Source organism: Opisthocomus hoazin, chromosome 21 (assembly GCF_030867145.1).
Source record: "Opisthocomus hoazin isolate bOpiHoa1 chromosome 21, bOpiHoa1.hap1, whole genome shotgun sequence".
NCBI lineage: Eukaryota > Metazoa > Chordata > Aves > Opisthocomiformes > Opisthocomidae > Opisthocomus > Opisthocomus hoazin.
Genome location: NC_134434.1, coordinates 516,139 through 530,962, shown reverse-complemented (window position 1 = coordinate 530,962; position 14,824 = coordinate 516,139). Strand labels below are relative to the sequence as shown.

Sequence of the window (14,824 nt, the reverse complement as noted above, 5' to 3'; positions counted from 1 at the left end):
CTTCTTCTGAGCTCAGTATTCTCAAATAAAAGGTGTCAGTAGAAGGTAAAATTGTAGCACAATAGTGTCGACTGAAAAGTGATCTCTGTAGCCATAACTCAGTGTAGTGGAACACTGACTCATATTCCTACTTTAATGTATCGGTTTCCATAATGGGATGTTCCAGAGAGCATTCTTGAAGACAGAGAGACAAAATCTGTTTTCACTTGAAAAGGTAAATCCAGAGTAGTTCCATCATGGCACTTCATATTTAATTAAACCAGTGCACCCCAAGGTGAGTATAGGCATGGGCTTTAGGTACACTGTATGGTAGAGGTTGTGAGAAGAGCTGTTTGTCTTTTATGGTGTATATTATATGTACAATATTTTTCAGCTAGTTCTTGTAATGAACTTATATTACAAAATTCATCTTTGAACTGACTTGACTGTAAAAACTGTGAATTTATTAGCAAGATTTTTTTAAGCGAAAAGAAGCTATTTCCTTTACCAAGAACACATTATTCCAGAAGGGAGAAGAGGCTGTGTCTTGCCCACACACAGTATGGCTAGCGTGCATAGCACCAAGCATAAGGGGTACAGCGTTCTCACCTGCAAACAGGAAGCCTATTCCATTTATCTGTCCTTACCAAGCCTCGATCAGGTTCCTTCTGTTCATATAGAATCTTACCGAAAAACTACAAAGCAGCTTAGACTGCAAGTCGAATGTGGGGTTTAAGCCTTAAGAAGGAGTACTGGCTCCCTTTTATTGCATGTTGTGGCTGTGGAAGCATGTCCGGAATTTGTTCTAGAGAACACGTAAAGAACATCCTTTTTTGGATTTATTCATCAGCCTTTTTCTGCAAGAAGAGGAATGGCGTAATGATGCTAGAATATTAGTTCATGTTCTCACAAACTGAGCATATTTCTATGATGTGATTCCACGTTTGGTCAACTTCCTCTTGAGCACTGTGCCGCAGCCTTTGACGGGTATGGTGGCAGTGTTAATACTTTGCCAGCTTGCTGGAGTTTTGTAAGACCGTGCTAGTCTGGGCTGTAAACTGTTGCTGGGTTAATTGTCTGCAGCTCTAACAGGAAAAGTCACCAGTCTGTATCGGGAATCTCTTACAACAGCATTTTCTCTCAAGTATTGGGAAAGGAGCCCTTCAGTCCAGGTTCTAGCACCCAGAAGACTCCGCATTCTGTTCGCAAAATCTCATAGTTAGCAAGAAAAAGAGAATTCTGTACTTGAAAGTGTTGTAATTATCATTACAACTCCAGACTCCATCTGGTATTTCTTGTTTTGAGATTGGTAAACCTCTTTTGGGTTGCTAATAGCATTTCTTGTTTCTTTTCAGCCATGTGACACAGACAACGTCATGGATCCACCCTGTAACAAGCGCGCTAAGTTTGCTTTGCTCTGAGGATGATGATGATGATGGAATAAGAGAGCTTCCCGGGTCGAAGAGCTGAGGATGTCTGTTGGCAGAAAGTAGTTCGTCTAGTTTCCGTAAGTTAGGGAGAAGATGCACACTTTTTAATCTACGTACTTTGTATCTAATGTAGTAGTACCTGATGACCTTTCTCCCCTTCAGGGCAGAGGAGGTTCTGCCAGTCTTTTAGGCGGGTTTGTTGACGCTACAGAAGATGCAGGTGTTGCAGAAGTCTCCCTTCAGTCCTTAATGTGTCCCAGTTCAGTGTGCAGGGGTCAGTCGTATCTTAGGGCCCAGTCCAGGCTTTCCAATGACTGCTTTACTGGCATGACTCCACTGACCTGAAGTGAAATTTTCACAGCTTTAACCAGCGTGAGAGTTCAGATTGGGCCATTGGTTGTAATTTCATGTGGTGAATGCCAGGTAATGGTTGACTCAGAGATGGCAGGTGAGCTTTTTGATTCTTTTAACCAATGTTAGTGAGCATAATGTAGATACTTTAACTACCGAAAATTTTTATTTTTATGGAAGAAATTTGAAAATAAGTTTTGCTAATAGAAATTTAGCAATTTATCACAAGTATTGGAGCCCTGATGACTTTTAAAACAAATACTTATTAAGATTGGTAGTTGGGCTTCCGAAAAATGAGTCTTTGATAAGTTGTCAAGTAAAAAGAAATAGTGTTAGTAGAGGACACCATACTCTGTCAACAATATGAGGCAAGAATGAAAATTATTCTACTTTTGTACTCTGCTAAGCTGATACATACATGCATCAAATACTTCAGTGGAAGCTGTGAAGTTTCAAGTACAATGAAACCTGTGAAACCACCTCCAGGATCAGCAGAAATCAGTCGCCTCCTCAAAGTTGGTGTTTAAGTAGAACAAAATCATTTTTTACACATTGGTGATTAAAGAGGATAAAGAAAATGACAGGGGTGCTAGTGCAAACTAGTGAACACGTTTCACTGTACCTCCATAGCACAGGGTATTTTAAATCTCATTATTCACAGCACAATGTATGAGGTCAGCTTTGTCAAATACATGATTCTATGCTATGTTTTTCTGGAGGCTCTTTATGTGTGTGTATGTATATAATATATATGGTAGGTGTTGACTAATGAATGAAATAAAAGAGTGAAACTTTTCAGAAGCCCTGATGGATATGCCAAAGGAAAGCCCTATCTATCTCTGACCTTCGGTGCAAGGAGGAGAACAGGATTGTAACGGTGTGAGGAAGGCACAGGCTCCAATCTGCATTTTCCTGAGCCGCACGCAAGGACTTCAGAACCTCCCTGGGAAGGTTCGGGCACACTTCTGCGCTCCTGCTCGCCTCCGTTGGCTGATGCAAAGGAAGGAGGCCATTCAGTCACGTTTTTTGAGGTTTGTCCTCAGCTGGTGTGGCACTAGATTTAAAAATCCTTGTAGTCTGAGGAATGGATATAAGACCAGACTTATTTGTAGTTCTGGTGGCTATGCCACACTCTGTCTTTAGCGTTATGGAGCTGTGCCAGATCAGGCACACTGTAGCTGTTTGATCCTTTTGAATCAAATATAATCTAATTTTTTCTAAAATCCAAGTCAGGTCTCTTCTTTGAGTAGCAGTGCAGCAATCTCCTGCATTTGCCCTGTGAGCTGCAGAGCACATCACCAAATGTTCCTGCTGGAGGAGCAAAGTGCAGCTCACAAAAGAGTTTTTTGCAGGCTTTGCTGGAAGTAGATATCAGGAGATATTGAATAAGCAAATAGGAAAAAAAGTTTTGTACTTTTAACTAGGTCAGAACCAAATTATCTATGAACCTACACAGGTGGTGTGGATTAGGAAGAAGAGCTGGCTCAGACGACCCACAGTAACTTATATTTCTAAGAAAACTTCTCCTAGCAATATCACATAAATGCTTTAGCCATATTTTGCTCCAGTGGCTCCTACGTGCGTCGCAGCCTCCTTGTGTTCCTGGAGAACACAATCTGAAGGGACAGAGGATGTGCTCCTGTTTCAGGACTGAATACTCTACAAGCACTTTTATTTAAATCCCTTTGCTGGAAATGGCACAGACTCCTGACCCGTAGAGGATATATAGTGTTCTGGATTCCTGGTGATATTTGCTGTAGCCGTAGTAGTCATCTAGATGCTTCATGACAGGCACTTTCAGTTCATACTTCCATGATACCCAGACTGCATATAGATTCCAGTTTTCCAGTGCTGTTCGAGAGGTTTGAATCTCCACTTGGCCTTCGCAGTCTTGGTTTATTCTGCTGGTAGCTTTGTGATGGCTAGCTGGGTGTTTCAGACAGGAGAAGCTATTTAGGGACAGAGACTGGATCGGGCAGGCTGCATGAGCAGAGGCTTTACAGAGAGCAATTTCAAGCTGTCCTTGCGCTGGATGGGCTGGAGGAGGACAGCTGCTCTCATCTGCCTGCCCTTCCCATGCCATGCCCAGCTGCTGCGCGCGAGGACACCGAGACGCAGGGCTGCCATCTGCCCGCTCCGCTACCATCTCCACCCACTGACAGGAATATTTCAGAAACATGGAGACTCTTTCTCCCTCTCAAATTTGGCTGGAAATTAAAGACGTTAGAAATAGATCTCTGCATCTATCTAGCTTCTTGCCCAGTAAGCATTACCTCTTCAGATAATCCCTTAGTTCAGATTCTCCACTACTGAGACTACATTTTCATACCTGCAATCTCCAAATGTGCTCATCTATTTTTGTATGCTGGCATACTTGTTTCCTAGGTTATTCCTCTCTATATCGCCTTGTCTCTTCCTTTCTGTGAAACAGTTTGTGAAATTATTTTGATTCAGCTGAACTGTGTATATTGAGAATATGGTTCTAGGATAACTTAAAAAGAATTTGTAAAAAGCAGTTGTCAAAATATACAACACTGTAAACAACTTTTCATTTTTATTCCAGAATTAAAAAAATTAAGTTGAAAAGAAGTGAAAGTGCATATTATATCCTTTAAAATAATGAAACAGCTTCATAAGGGAATGGCCATAGCCAGAAATTATTGCTGTACCTCTGTTTATTTTCCATGTAGAGGTGACATTGTGTAAAATACTGTTCTGGTACACACTTGTGTTAATCTTTACCTGAATACTTGCACCAGTCTGCCCTTCATATACTGCAGATATTCCAGTAAATTTAAAATGTCACATTCTCCCATCCAAGCAAATAGCTTAACAGGGCTGGCTACACGGGCACGTTAAATACTCAGCTTCGCAGGTGCTGAATAGCTTCCTTGTAACACTACTGAGTGTCTCAGCAACTTAGATGATGCTGTCGTCAACCCCACCAGATAAATATAAGCATACATGCATAAGTGAGCTGGCCATTCCATAAACATCACATAAATATTCATAGTGGTCAGGCGTGTGTGCTGGTGGGTGCATGGCCATGCTGCCGTGTAACGGCTGCACTGTAGTTTTCTGCAGTACAGTCTATTTAAAAAGACATGGTTATTATGTAAGTAAATACATAAAGCCTCTATAGATCTTTATGATCAATCAGGGGGAGAAAAACTAACCGTTACTATTTGCAGACAGACATCTAATGCAAAGCAAGGACCAGCTTGGACACAACCTTCCAGCACTAAATCTGTTTTGACACTAACTTCATTCGGAGCCTTAAGCACTCACGTGTGTTTGCAGTGCTGCCAGACTCCTCACAGGGGATCTCACCGTGATTTCTCAGGTACTGTTACTCTCAAAGGATGATCCTACTTGCACTTTGTCTAGAAAGCTCCCTTTCTAGACAAGTTTAATACCATCCCCTTTCAAACCATAACTGCGGCAGACTACCATTCCTCTTTGTACTCAAAAACATTTGTGGTGGTGAAAATCTCTTGTGTGCTTCAGAGCACTGATTGCAGTGATAGCAAACACTTACTGCTCATGTAATTAAACAGTACAAATCACTTCCTCATCTACTCAAGCTATGCATGTTACTGAATCGGCTCTTGCTTACTTCCTAGAACTGTTGTAGGCGTGTGAAGGGGCAAAACCTCAATGGCCGGCAATGGAGGGAAAGAGAACAAATCCCACTCTTCCTGCTCTAACACAACATTTTTCAGATTTACCAAAACACAGTTTTTAAAGGACACTGTTTGTTGGGTGGCCTCATCTGCTCCCCAGATGAAGTGGCACTCGAGTTACCTCGAGCAACCACTGCCAGGGAGAGCTGGGTTTCACCATGTGTGTTTTGCTCGGAAGACAAACCTGACAAGCCGGCAGACTGAGAGACAGGTTCTGTCAAGCAGAGTGTTTAACACAGGTTGATCTACCCCATGTAACGTTCACCAGCTGTTTAAGTGCTTCTCGTGACAGGCTGCTTTGTGAACCTGAAACAAAGGGTTTGGTAGATTGCTTTAAGCCTGTTCCTGACACGCAGGAGGGTGTCTACTGGCATGGAGTTGAGGCGAGGAAAAAAAGAAAGATGTTTGTGGTGGTGGAACAGGCCAGGCTGTGCAGGACTGACTAGTGAAAAAGGCTTTCCTGAAGCTCACGAGATGCTGTTATGACTTGGGCTGTGAAATCTTAACTTTTCTGGGAACTGATGGGATTCTTAATTCTTAACTCTCAGCTCACTGTGAGCTACTCAGAAACATCAAGGCGTATTCCAAACCAAGCACCAAAATTCAGCACCATTTTTTCAAATACTGCTCTTAGTGACTTCTATATAGTTCTCGCTTAAGTCAGTAGCAAAACTTTGTCAGCTCAGGACGCTTTGTTCAGTGCTGGGCTTCTGGACCTCGTGTGTTGTCCAACTCGCGCTGCTCCAAGGAGCATCAGCTTGAGCTTCAGCTGCTGCAGGTGCGCACAGCCACCCCACTTCCAGCGGAGATGCCCGTCAGCTCAGGCTCTGGGGCCAGCTTTGCAAAGATGTTTAGCAGCTTAAACAGGTTGATGGAGTTAATGGGAATTAGGCACCTAACCTACTTAGATGCTGCTATAAATGCTGCTAGGCATGTTTAGGTACCTAAATACCTTAGTAAATCTTTCCCCTTACTGCTTGCAATGATAGTGTACCAAAAATCAAATACTAATCAATAAAGCCTAACCTTTGTCCTCTGTAACCAGCTTTGCCTTCCCCCGGGGATTGTTTGCATGTAGTACTAAAAATACCAGCCAGCTCACAGGTTGTACCATCCAGGTTCTGTTCATCAGTTTTATGGGCTTGGTTACTTATTGCCTATTCTAGATGTTTTTTCCCCCAGACAGTGGCTGATGTTGCTGTGGATTTAATAGTTTGATATTTTCGTAAAACACTTTTAAAGTAAGCTATTTTACTACAAGATAATAGTATTGAATTCTCTTTCCACAAAGACGCAATGAGTTTTGTATCAGTCATCATTAACTCATATGGTTGGGCCAAAATCTTTTACAAATAGAATCTTATGTTTCCAAATACTAGGATGGGAAGTTGAGATCTAATAACCAATACTGATTTTGTCCCCATAGTACAGTGTCTGAGTCAAATCCAAACTAGTTAAAGCTCTTAATTTAAAAAAAACAAACCACCAAACAACTTTGTCCCTCTTGTTTCTAGTTATGTTTTGGGAGGTTAGCGTGTCCCTGAAGCTGTAAGGCCATGTTTGATCTGATGTATATGATAAGGATCTTTATTTATAACTTCCAGGATTAGCTCAGCTTAAATATGCATAGGGTTAACTACTGCCTAAGGATATTTTCTTGCATTAGAGCATATATGTTGTCTAGTTTCAGCTATTCACAGCATAACAGAAAAGATGATGACCTGCTTAGTAGTTACAATGGCACTCAAGACTCAGAATTTAGTCCAGCATCTTTTCCAAAGCATACGTAAGCTCTGTTCTCCCTGCAAGTTATGAAGGACACTGATGAATAGAGATACTGAACTGCAACTATACGGTGCCTTATAGTTCACTGGGGGCTGCAAACAAGGGAGTTTGCTGAAATGATCACTCGTCTTGACGAGAAAAAATCCAGTGTCTCAAGACAGTCATTATGGGGAATATTGTTTTGATTGCTAGGCCTCTTGACTAAAAGCAAACCAAGAACAATCAGTGATTTTGCTCTGGTAACTTTTTCTGGTAACTAATTGTGACTTTGGGTAAGTCACAATTTCACCCTGACCCCCAAAAGCCACACACCAATCAGAAGTGTCTTCATCTCTTTCTAAGTGCCCTGCTCTTTAGCTATTAAGCACTCAATATTTCCCTATGGCCCAATTATTATCATCATCAAGAACAATCCTTGCTCTTGTATGTGAAAAGAACTCGTTAAAACATATGATTAAACTGAAAAAAGAAATAAAATTATGTTTGTGGCCTAAAATAAAAATGTAACAATAATAGCACTGATATGGGAAAGTGAAAAGATCTTAGGAAAGGCAAAGCATCGAGGTTCCTTCTAATGTTTTCATTTTTACTCCAAAGGCTGGTAATGCCTCACCGTTCCTTTCCAACTCCAGAGCACTGAGCTCTCCAGGGACAGTGAAGCTTTCGGTCCCCAAGCAGCAGACTGAGCTGCATTTATTAATCTCCAGTCTGTGCCATTGGGGACCCCAACATTAGGTACTGTAATTAGTCACCATGGGGGTTACACGGTCCAAGTCAAAGACAACTGTATATAATTGATGTCATGGCAGGAGCAGAGGAGTCCATTAAGAACGCTGCCTGTCACTCTCAGATCATATTATTTCTTCAAATTAAATACAGAAGTGTTGTAAATCATACAGAGGAACGGGAAATAGGACACCAACAGTGTTAAAGTATGGTTGCCTTGTTATTTGGTATTGGTATTGGTATTGTTTTATTATTGTTTATAACATGGACTTGTTGGAGCGGCGCCGGAGGAGGCCCCAGCAATGACCCGAGGGCTGGAACCCCTCTGCTGGGAGGAAAGACTGGGAGAGCTGGGGCTGCTCAGCCTGGAGAAGAGAAGGCTGCGGGGAGACCTTACAGCAGCCTGCCAGTACTTGAAAGGGGCTTATAAGAAAGACAGGGACAGGCTTTTTAGCAGGGCCTGTTGCAATAGGACAAGGGGTAATGGCTTTAAACTAAAAGAGGGTAAACTTAGCCTAGCTATAAGGAAGAAACCTTTTACGATGAGGGTGGTGAAACACTGACACAGGTTGCCCAGAGAGGTGGTCGATGCCCCATCCCTGGAAACATTCAAGGTCCGGTTGGACGCGGCTCTGAGCAGCCTGGTCCAGTTGGAGATGTCCCTGCTCATGGCGGGGGGGGGGGGTTGGACTACAGAACCTTTAAAGGTCCCTTCCAACCCAGGCCATTCTATGATGCTATGATTTGGCTATTTGAAAGATGCAACCGTAAGGAATTACTTTATCATTAAAGGAAAATGTGTAAATGCAATTAATCTCACCTTATTAATTTCTCCATGCTCTCATCTTTGGGAATGGAGTCTACTCACTTCAGCCTAAACTCTCTAGGTACGTGCTCAACCCATTCTGATTTTAGATGCTGAAGTAGCATGGTAATATGGGCTCTGGTGTTCCAGTAGCCATTTAGAGTCCTGCAGTGAATGATATGAAAAACAAAAATCAAATCAATAGTAAATGTACACTAACAGGAAAGTCAGGGTCACTGAAAAGTCTCTTCTACTGCTGTGCTGAGAGGTTCTTCGGTACCAAACTCCAGAATTTGTTTCAGTCCCGGTTTGTTATCATTGCTTGTCCTGACTGTTCTGTATGCACAAATTAACCTGCTTACAAGTGACTATGGTTTCAGCAAAGTGAAGGAAAAGGCCTTAGTAACTTCACCACATTCATAAAAACATAGATTCCCTCTTAGAAGAAAACTCATTAGCCATGGGGAATGAAGTTTTGCTACAGCACAGGTAGGTGCTACAAGAGGACTCTTCCCAGCAAGGGTAAGCGCCCAGAGGAGAGAGCAGCACAGCAGGGCAATCAGCAAGTGGGTTTCTGATCTGGCTGAGAGAAATTGCTGCTCTCCAAGTGCAGAGAAGTATCTAGTTTCTTTTTTTGCTATGGCCAAATTGGGAAGGTAAGCCAAGGGACTCTGCAGCTGGGAGTGAAGACAGTGGCACGCAGTCGGGCGCATCACCACGTCCTGGGACGCACAGTGCCTGAGAGCTGGTTCCTGAGAAGGGATTGTTATCACACACGCTATTCCTTGCCCTACAACTTTTAGCTGACTCTAGTGGAAAGTCCTCAATCCAAAAAAAAAAAACCTTTGTTCTGTAAAGGTACTGAGAAACTCCAGGTCCAGGCAGGAAAGTTAAATGAGTAGAGACATGCCCAGAAGTGTCTGTAATTCCTGGTTAAAACCAAGGCCACAGCACAGCCTCCTATCTCTTTTTGTACTAACTGCATTTAGTAGTTGTTCACTGTACTGATGCCAACACAGCACCCACCTAGAGCTCTCCTCTTGCCCTACCCAGTTCTGATCGCTCCCCTAGAGCAAAGCAGTTCTCAGCTACCTTCTCCCTGTCATCAACCGTGTTGCCGAGGGAAAGACTGCAGCTCTGACGGCTCTCAAGCAGGTAAACTGAGCCTGCGGTAATCCCGAACACCTGCGACGAGAAGCACGGCTCTGCCATGGAGACTGACGGCTTTGAGAGCAGGGAAGGACAGGAAGTCAGACGGACGGACGTGCCTTGTGTTGTGTGGCCCTGCCAGGGCTGCAGCCTAATTGGATTTCACAAACGTGACTTCTGTGTCCCCTGATCACAACACCAAATTAAACCTCAAGAAGTTTCGAATAAATCCCTACCTGAAAGTTTGCCTCAAAAAGTAAATTATGATAATCTCATTTCAGATTCTCCTCTGCCCCAGAAGGGGAGCAAAATGAAAACTTCAAAACTATAGCTTTAAAACAAATAAGAAGCAAAGGACGACCAGAAGATCTTCTGAATTTATGAGTGCACTGAATAAAACCAGTCATGTGATAATGATGGGATTTTCTAGAACACCTTTTAGGCATGCAATTTCTGTATTAAATCTATTCAGACATCCCTAGAACATCTGTTTCTTCTGTAACAGCCACTTTTTAAAGTGCATTGACAGCTACAGATAAAAGCATGGTAATTGCTAGTAGTGACTACTGCCTAAGAAGAGCTTTTCTTGAAAGTTAACCCGTCAAGATTTTTAACACTATCGCACATGTACATGCAGATTCTGGATAAACGCCTCAGCCGTGATAGCCCTGTGCCGGTTCACACAGTTTTGGGAGGCGGGGGACATGTTAAAATCACAGATAACTGGGACTCAAACAGGCTGAAGCCTCTCTTGAACCCAGATGACAAGTGGGCTGCTGTCTGGAGTCGAGGTAGGAGGGGGAGCAGAGCTCTCCCTCCAGGGCTGCCTGTTCCCTCCGATTTGCTGTTAACGTGACCCAAAATCTGTCGGAGCTGCTGCAGCACAGCGGCGCGATGGGCTGCTCCGCCTCCCTGCTAGAATACTGGGGAGCCCAGAAAGAAAGGAGCCAATTACGGCTACTGCCCGGGAAGGTCCACAGCTCTACAGCAACAGGCGTCCAGGCTGCTTTTCATCTAGCTCCCTCTTTCCCTATGTTTATTCATGCGTCGGGGTGCAGAGAAGATGAAAAGGCTGCTAGCAGACTTCTCCCTGGAGTCACCACTTGCAATGGTACCGCAGTTCCGGGGAAGCCTCGCCTGCTCTCCGAGCAAGGCTGGTACTCATGGGAACGCCAGAGTTCCTCTGTAGTTCCCAAGGCAAGCAAACATTATCCTTATCGTCCGAGCACTGAGGCACAGGGAGAAGTCACTAAACCTAGTCTACATTGGTAAGGTCCCAGAGCTAGCAGGGAAATTTTTCCTCTCTTGAAAAACACAACTCAACATTGCGCTATTGCGATGGATTTGCTTGGTGCCAGGCTGTTCTTCTGGTCTTTACGGCAGCCACATGAACAGCTGTAAAACAGTACCTAAAAACCAAGTGACAGGGCAACGTGGACTGCTTTCACACAGAGCTCTAGCAGAGCAAAATTCTGCTACAGAAAACCTGGCTGACACCTTTGTTTGCAACAAGAAGTGGCAGGTATTGGAGCAGAAAATAAAACCCATGCCTGAATGCAAGGAAAGAGCCTTCGGGGAGGCACCAGCTCGGAACAGCTCCCGCCGTCCTCAGCCACCCCCTCGCTCGGTGAGTGGGGATGGCCAGGGACAGGCGGTCAGGGTGCCCGGTTCTCCACACACAGCATCCCCCCACTGAGGAACAGCAGTTACTCCCCTGGAGCACCTACTACCTGGGAAAAAAGCTAACTCAGGCTGATTTTTTCAATTTCGAGGGGAACTGTTATAAATATTGAAAAGAAATCACAGCTCCTGTTATCTATTACACAAATGGAAAGCTGAATTTTTTTCTCAGTTGATTTGCAAACTCTCATTAACTCTGTCTGTGCTGATGCCTTACCATGAGGGTGTCTCCGTGCTGAAATGTGTATTCTCTAAATGAACCAAAAGCGGAATATTTTGTGTCTGTAACGGCAATGTGTGTTAGAGCTATAAAATCCTCTCCCTTGAATTCATGTATATTTTATTTTTTGTTAAAATTTTCAAGCACCTTCAGATGACAGCAGATCTTACATTTGCAATAAAGCCTTTTCAGAAAAAACAGTGGCATGGACCCTTCTGACCCTTATTCCAGAAATGCAATGTTTCCACAGATTTCTTAGATTTTAAAAACCAGTCTATGTGGCAGTGAGGTACAGCATCTGAGAGATTTCAACAGCCTAGGCAGAGTGAATCGTTCTGATAGAGATTACTCATGAGCTACTAATTTCAGCACAATCTTAGCGTCCAGCTCTGGAGCCCTCAGCACAGGACAGACCTGGAGCTGTTGGAGCAAGGCCAGAGGAGGCCCCAGCAATGATCCGAGGGCTGGAACCCCCCTCATGGGAGGAAAGGCTGGGAGAGCTGGGGCTGCTCAGCCTGGAGAAGAGAAGGCTGCGGGGAGATCTTAGACCAGCCTGCCAGTACCTGAAGCAGGCTACAAGAAAGCTGGAGAGGGACTTTTTACAAGACAAGGGGTGATGACTTTAAACTGAAAGAAGGTACATTTAGACTAGCTATAAGGAAGGAATTCTTCCCTATGAGGCTGGTGAGGCCCTGGCCCAGGCTGCCCAGAGAAGCTGTGGCTGCCCCCTCCCTGGCAGGGCCAGGTTGGACGGGGCTTTGAGCAGCCTGGGCTGGTGGAAGGGGTCCCTGCCCGTGGCAGGGGGTTGGAACTCGATAATCTTTAAAGTCCCTTCCAACCCAAACCACTCTGTGACTCTATGATAATAAAGCCTTTGACTGACTTCAGAAGGACCCCAGTGCAACTCATAAGTAAACTAGTCTCACCTACCAGTAACCCAGAGTAACCAAGGTGTTTCCTTGCAGGATGGGATCTCACACAGGTTCCTTGTCCAAGCCAGACTGGACCTGCAGGGTGCCTTTACCTCCCCCGATGCACTGGGGAGGGTGCGGCTCTCGACAAGCATTCAGCACCCACCAGGATCAAACCCTCAGCACCTAACTGGGATCTAGGCAGTTCAGATTTCTTGCGATGAGCACTCCTTAGGCTGTTTGTCTGTGCTAGCAAAGTGCAGAAATCTGCAATAACCGAGATCAATACCGACTCTGTTACCAAGCAGATGCTGCCTCCCAACCTCTGAGCAGCTCATTAACAGGGCTTGAGAGAGCAAGAAGAGGCTATTACTGCGAGGTTCAGAGAAAGAGAGTGTACTGCTACCGGACTTATTGCTGGAAACAAGTAACCGGCTGCCGTGTACAAGACGCTTCCAATCTGCCAATGTCATAATAGACCTCATTACCTTATTTATACGTGAAATCATATCGCTAACTCCTGCAAATATCCACCTGGGATACAGATGTTACTCTCTTAAGGTCCTCCTGCCTGCCCCTACAAGAAACAGGGACAAACAACGAGACAGGCAACACTGACAGAAACTGAGTGGCTTGTCCACGGTCACAAATTAGGTGATGGCAGAGGCTGGAGAGATGAGCAGTGGTCACCAGCCTGGTGCTTTAACCCCTGTACTGAACTGTCTTGATAACTGAAGGCTGCAGATCAGGTGTAAAGGTTTCAGTTAGAAGAAAATGTTATTCTTCAAATAGAGTATTAAAAAAAACAGTTCAGAACTTTTCCACCTGATAACACATGGAAGATCATTTCCAGTGACGAAAACTCCTGGACCACATGTATGATAAACAGCAGATTTAGTTCTGCACCTTTCAGTGCTATTGCACGACTCTTCCCACCCAGCTGGGACCTCAGTCTTGAGATGCCTCGTAGCTTAAAACCCAAATATAAGGGATTGCAAACAGACCGAGAGCGAATACATTTCTCAGACCCACGACCACGAGCACAGGGTGCAGACAGCTGTGAGAACCCCGCACTCTGGTATCTCCGGGGTGCCTGGGTCTAATGCCTGCTGCTGAAGGACCTTCACATAACAAGGCAATATGGCCCTGCTTGGAGAAGGGACAGCTTTTCCAAGGAAGAACTCACAGAATATAGCAGTTGACAAGTCAGTTAGATAACAAAAAAGATACAGTGATAGTGCTGGATGTCTGAGCAAAGTATCAGAGGAATGTTCTACAAAGCTTGTCTAAAAGTCTACAGCAGCTGCAGTTTTGTTTCTGCTCTGTGGAAGCTTCTTGGCTGTAGAGGCCTTTCAGTGCAAGGAAGGAGTGTCCCAAGGCGCAAAACAACCATTTGGTTGTACAAGTGCAAAATATTGTGAGAAGCTGATTGTACTTAATGGAGTTAGCGGATGAAATGCTGTATCCATGGTATCTAGCGAGGTGACTCATGTCACTGCTATAAATACTAACTTACTTGCAAAGAATATAGTCTAGTAAAATCTGCATTGGTACTGCATTTGCACAACAAAATTGTACTGAGGTTCCACTTCTTTGAATGTTAATAGTGTATCTCTGAGGATGAGATACTGGTGGAAAACAGCTGAGGCCCAAGGAGAAGCCGTGCTCCACATGCTCTGCCTCTGCTCTTCTCAGCTGACGGCATGAAGGACAGCCCAGCAGGCAGCCTTCCCCAGGCCCAGCGTATCATCAAGCATGACTACAAGTGCATCAAATTGGGGAGGAAACATCTCTGTGTACACCTTCAGGAGCTTAATGCAGTAACTGTAATCCAAATGTTTGCTTCACACAGAAACAAGCCACTGGCTCCTCTCTGATGCTGCTAATGCTTTCAGCCATTAAGAATACGGATGCCACCTGGACAGCAAGGGAGCTGCAAATGGGATAACCATTAAATAGCTGCATGCCATCTTACTTGGATCTTTCCTGGGAAGCAAAAACACTGCAGAAGAATATCTGAAAGTTCCTAGAAGAAACAACAGACTTCATAAGGTAAAGACATCAGGCAGAGCTTCACTGGCAATCTGGAATTCGCATTAGCAAAT

General features: G+C 44.2%; 1 protein-coding gene across 7 annotated transcripts in view; it reads left to right on the top strand.

Moving 5' to 3' along the window:
- STXBP4 (syntaxin binding protein 4) overlaps positions 1–13,004 on the top strand; it is an 84,693-nt gene extending 71,689 nt beyond the window's left edge. For 3 of the 7 annotated variants that reach the window (XM_075441050.1, XM_075441049.1, XM_009940878.2), the window contains one exon: positions 1,335–4,333. In XM_075441050.1, the coding sequence (XP_075297165.1) occupies positions 1,335–1,449 (115 nt within the window). In that variant the 3' untranslated portion in view covers positions 1,450–4,333. Of the gene's footprint in view, positions 1–1,334; positions 4,334–4,951; positions 5,073–9,812; positions 10,170–10,189; positions 11,946–12,773 lie in introns of those variants that run through there. The other 4 variants (XM_075441045.1, XM_075441046.1, XM_075441047.1 and 1 more) reach the window with 4 other exon arrangements.
- Positions 13,005–14,824: the final 1,820 nt, after the last annotated feature.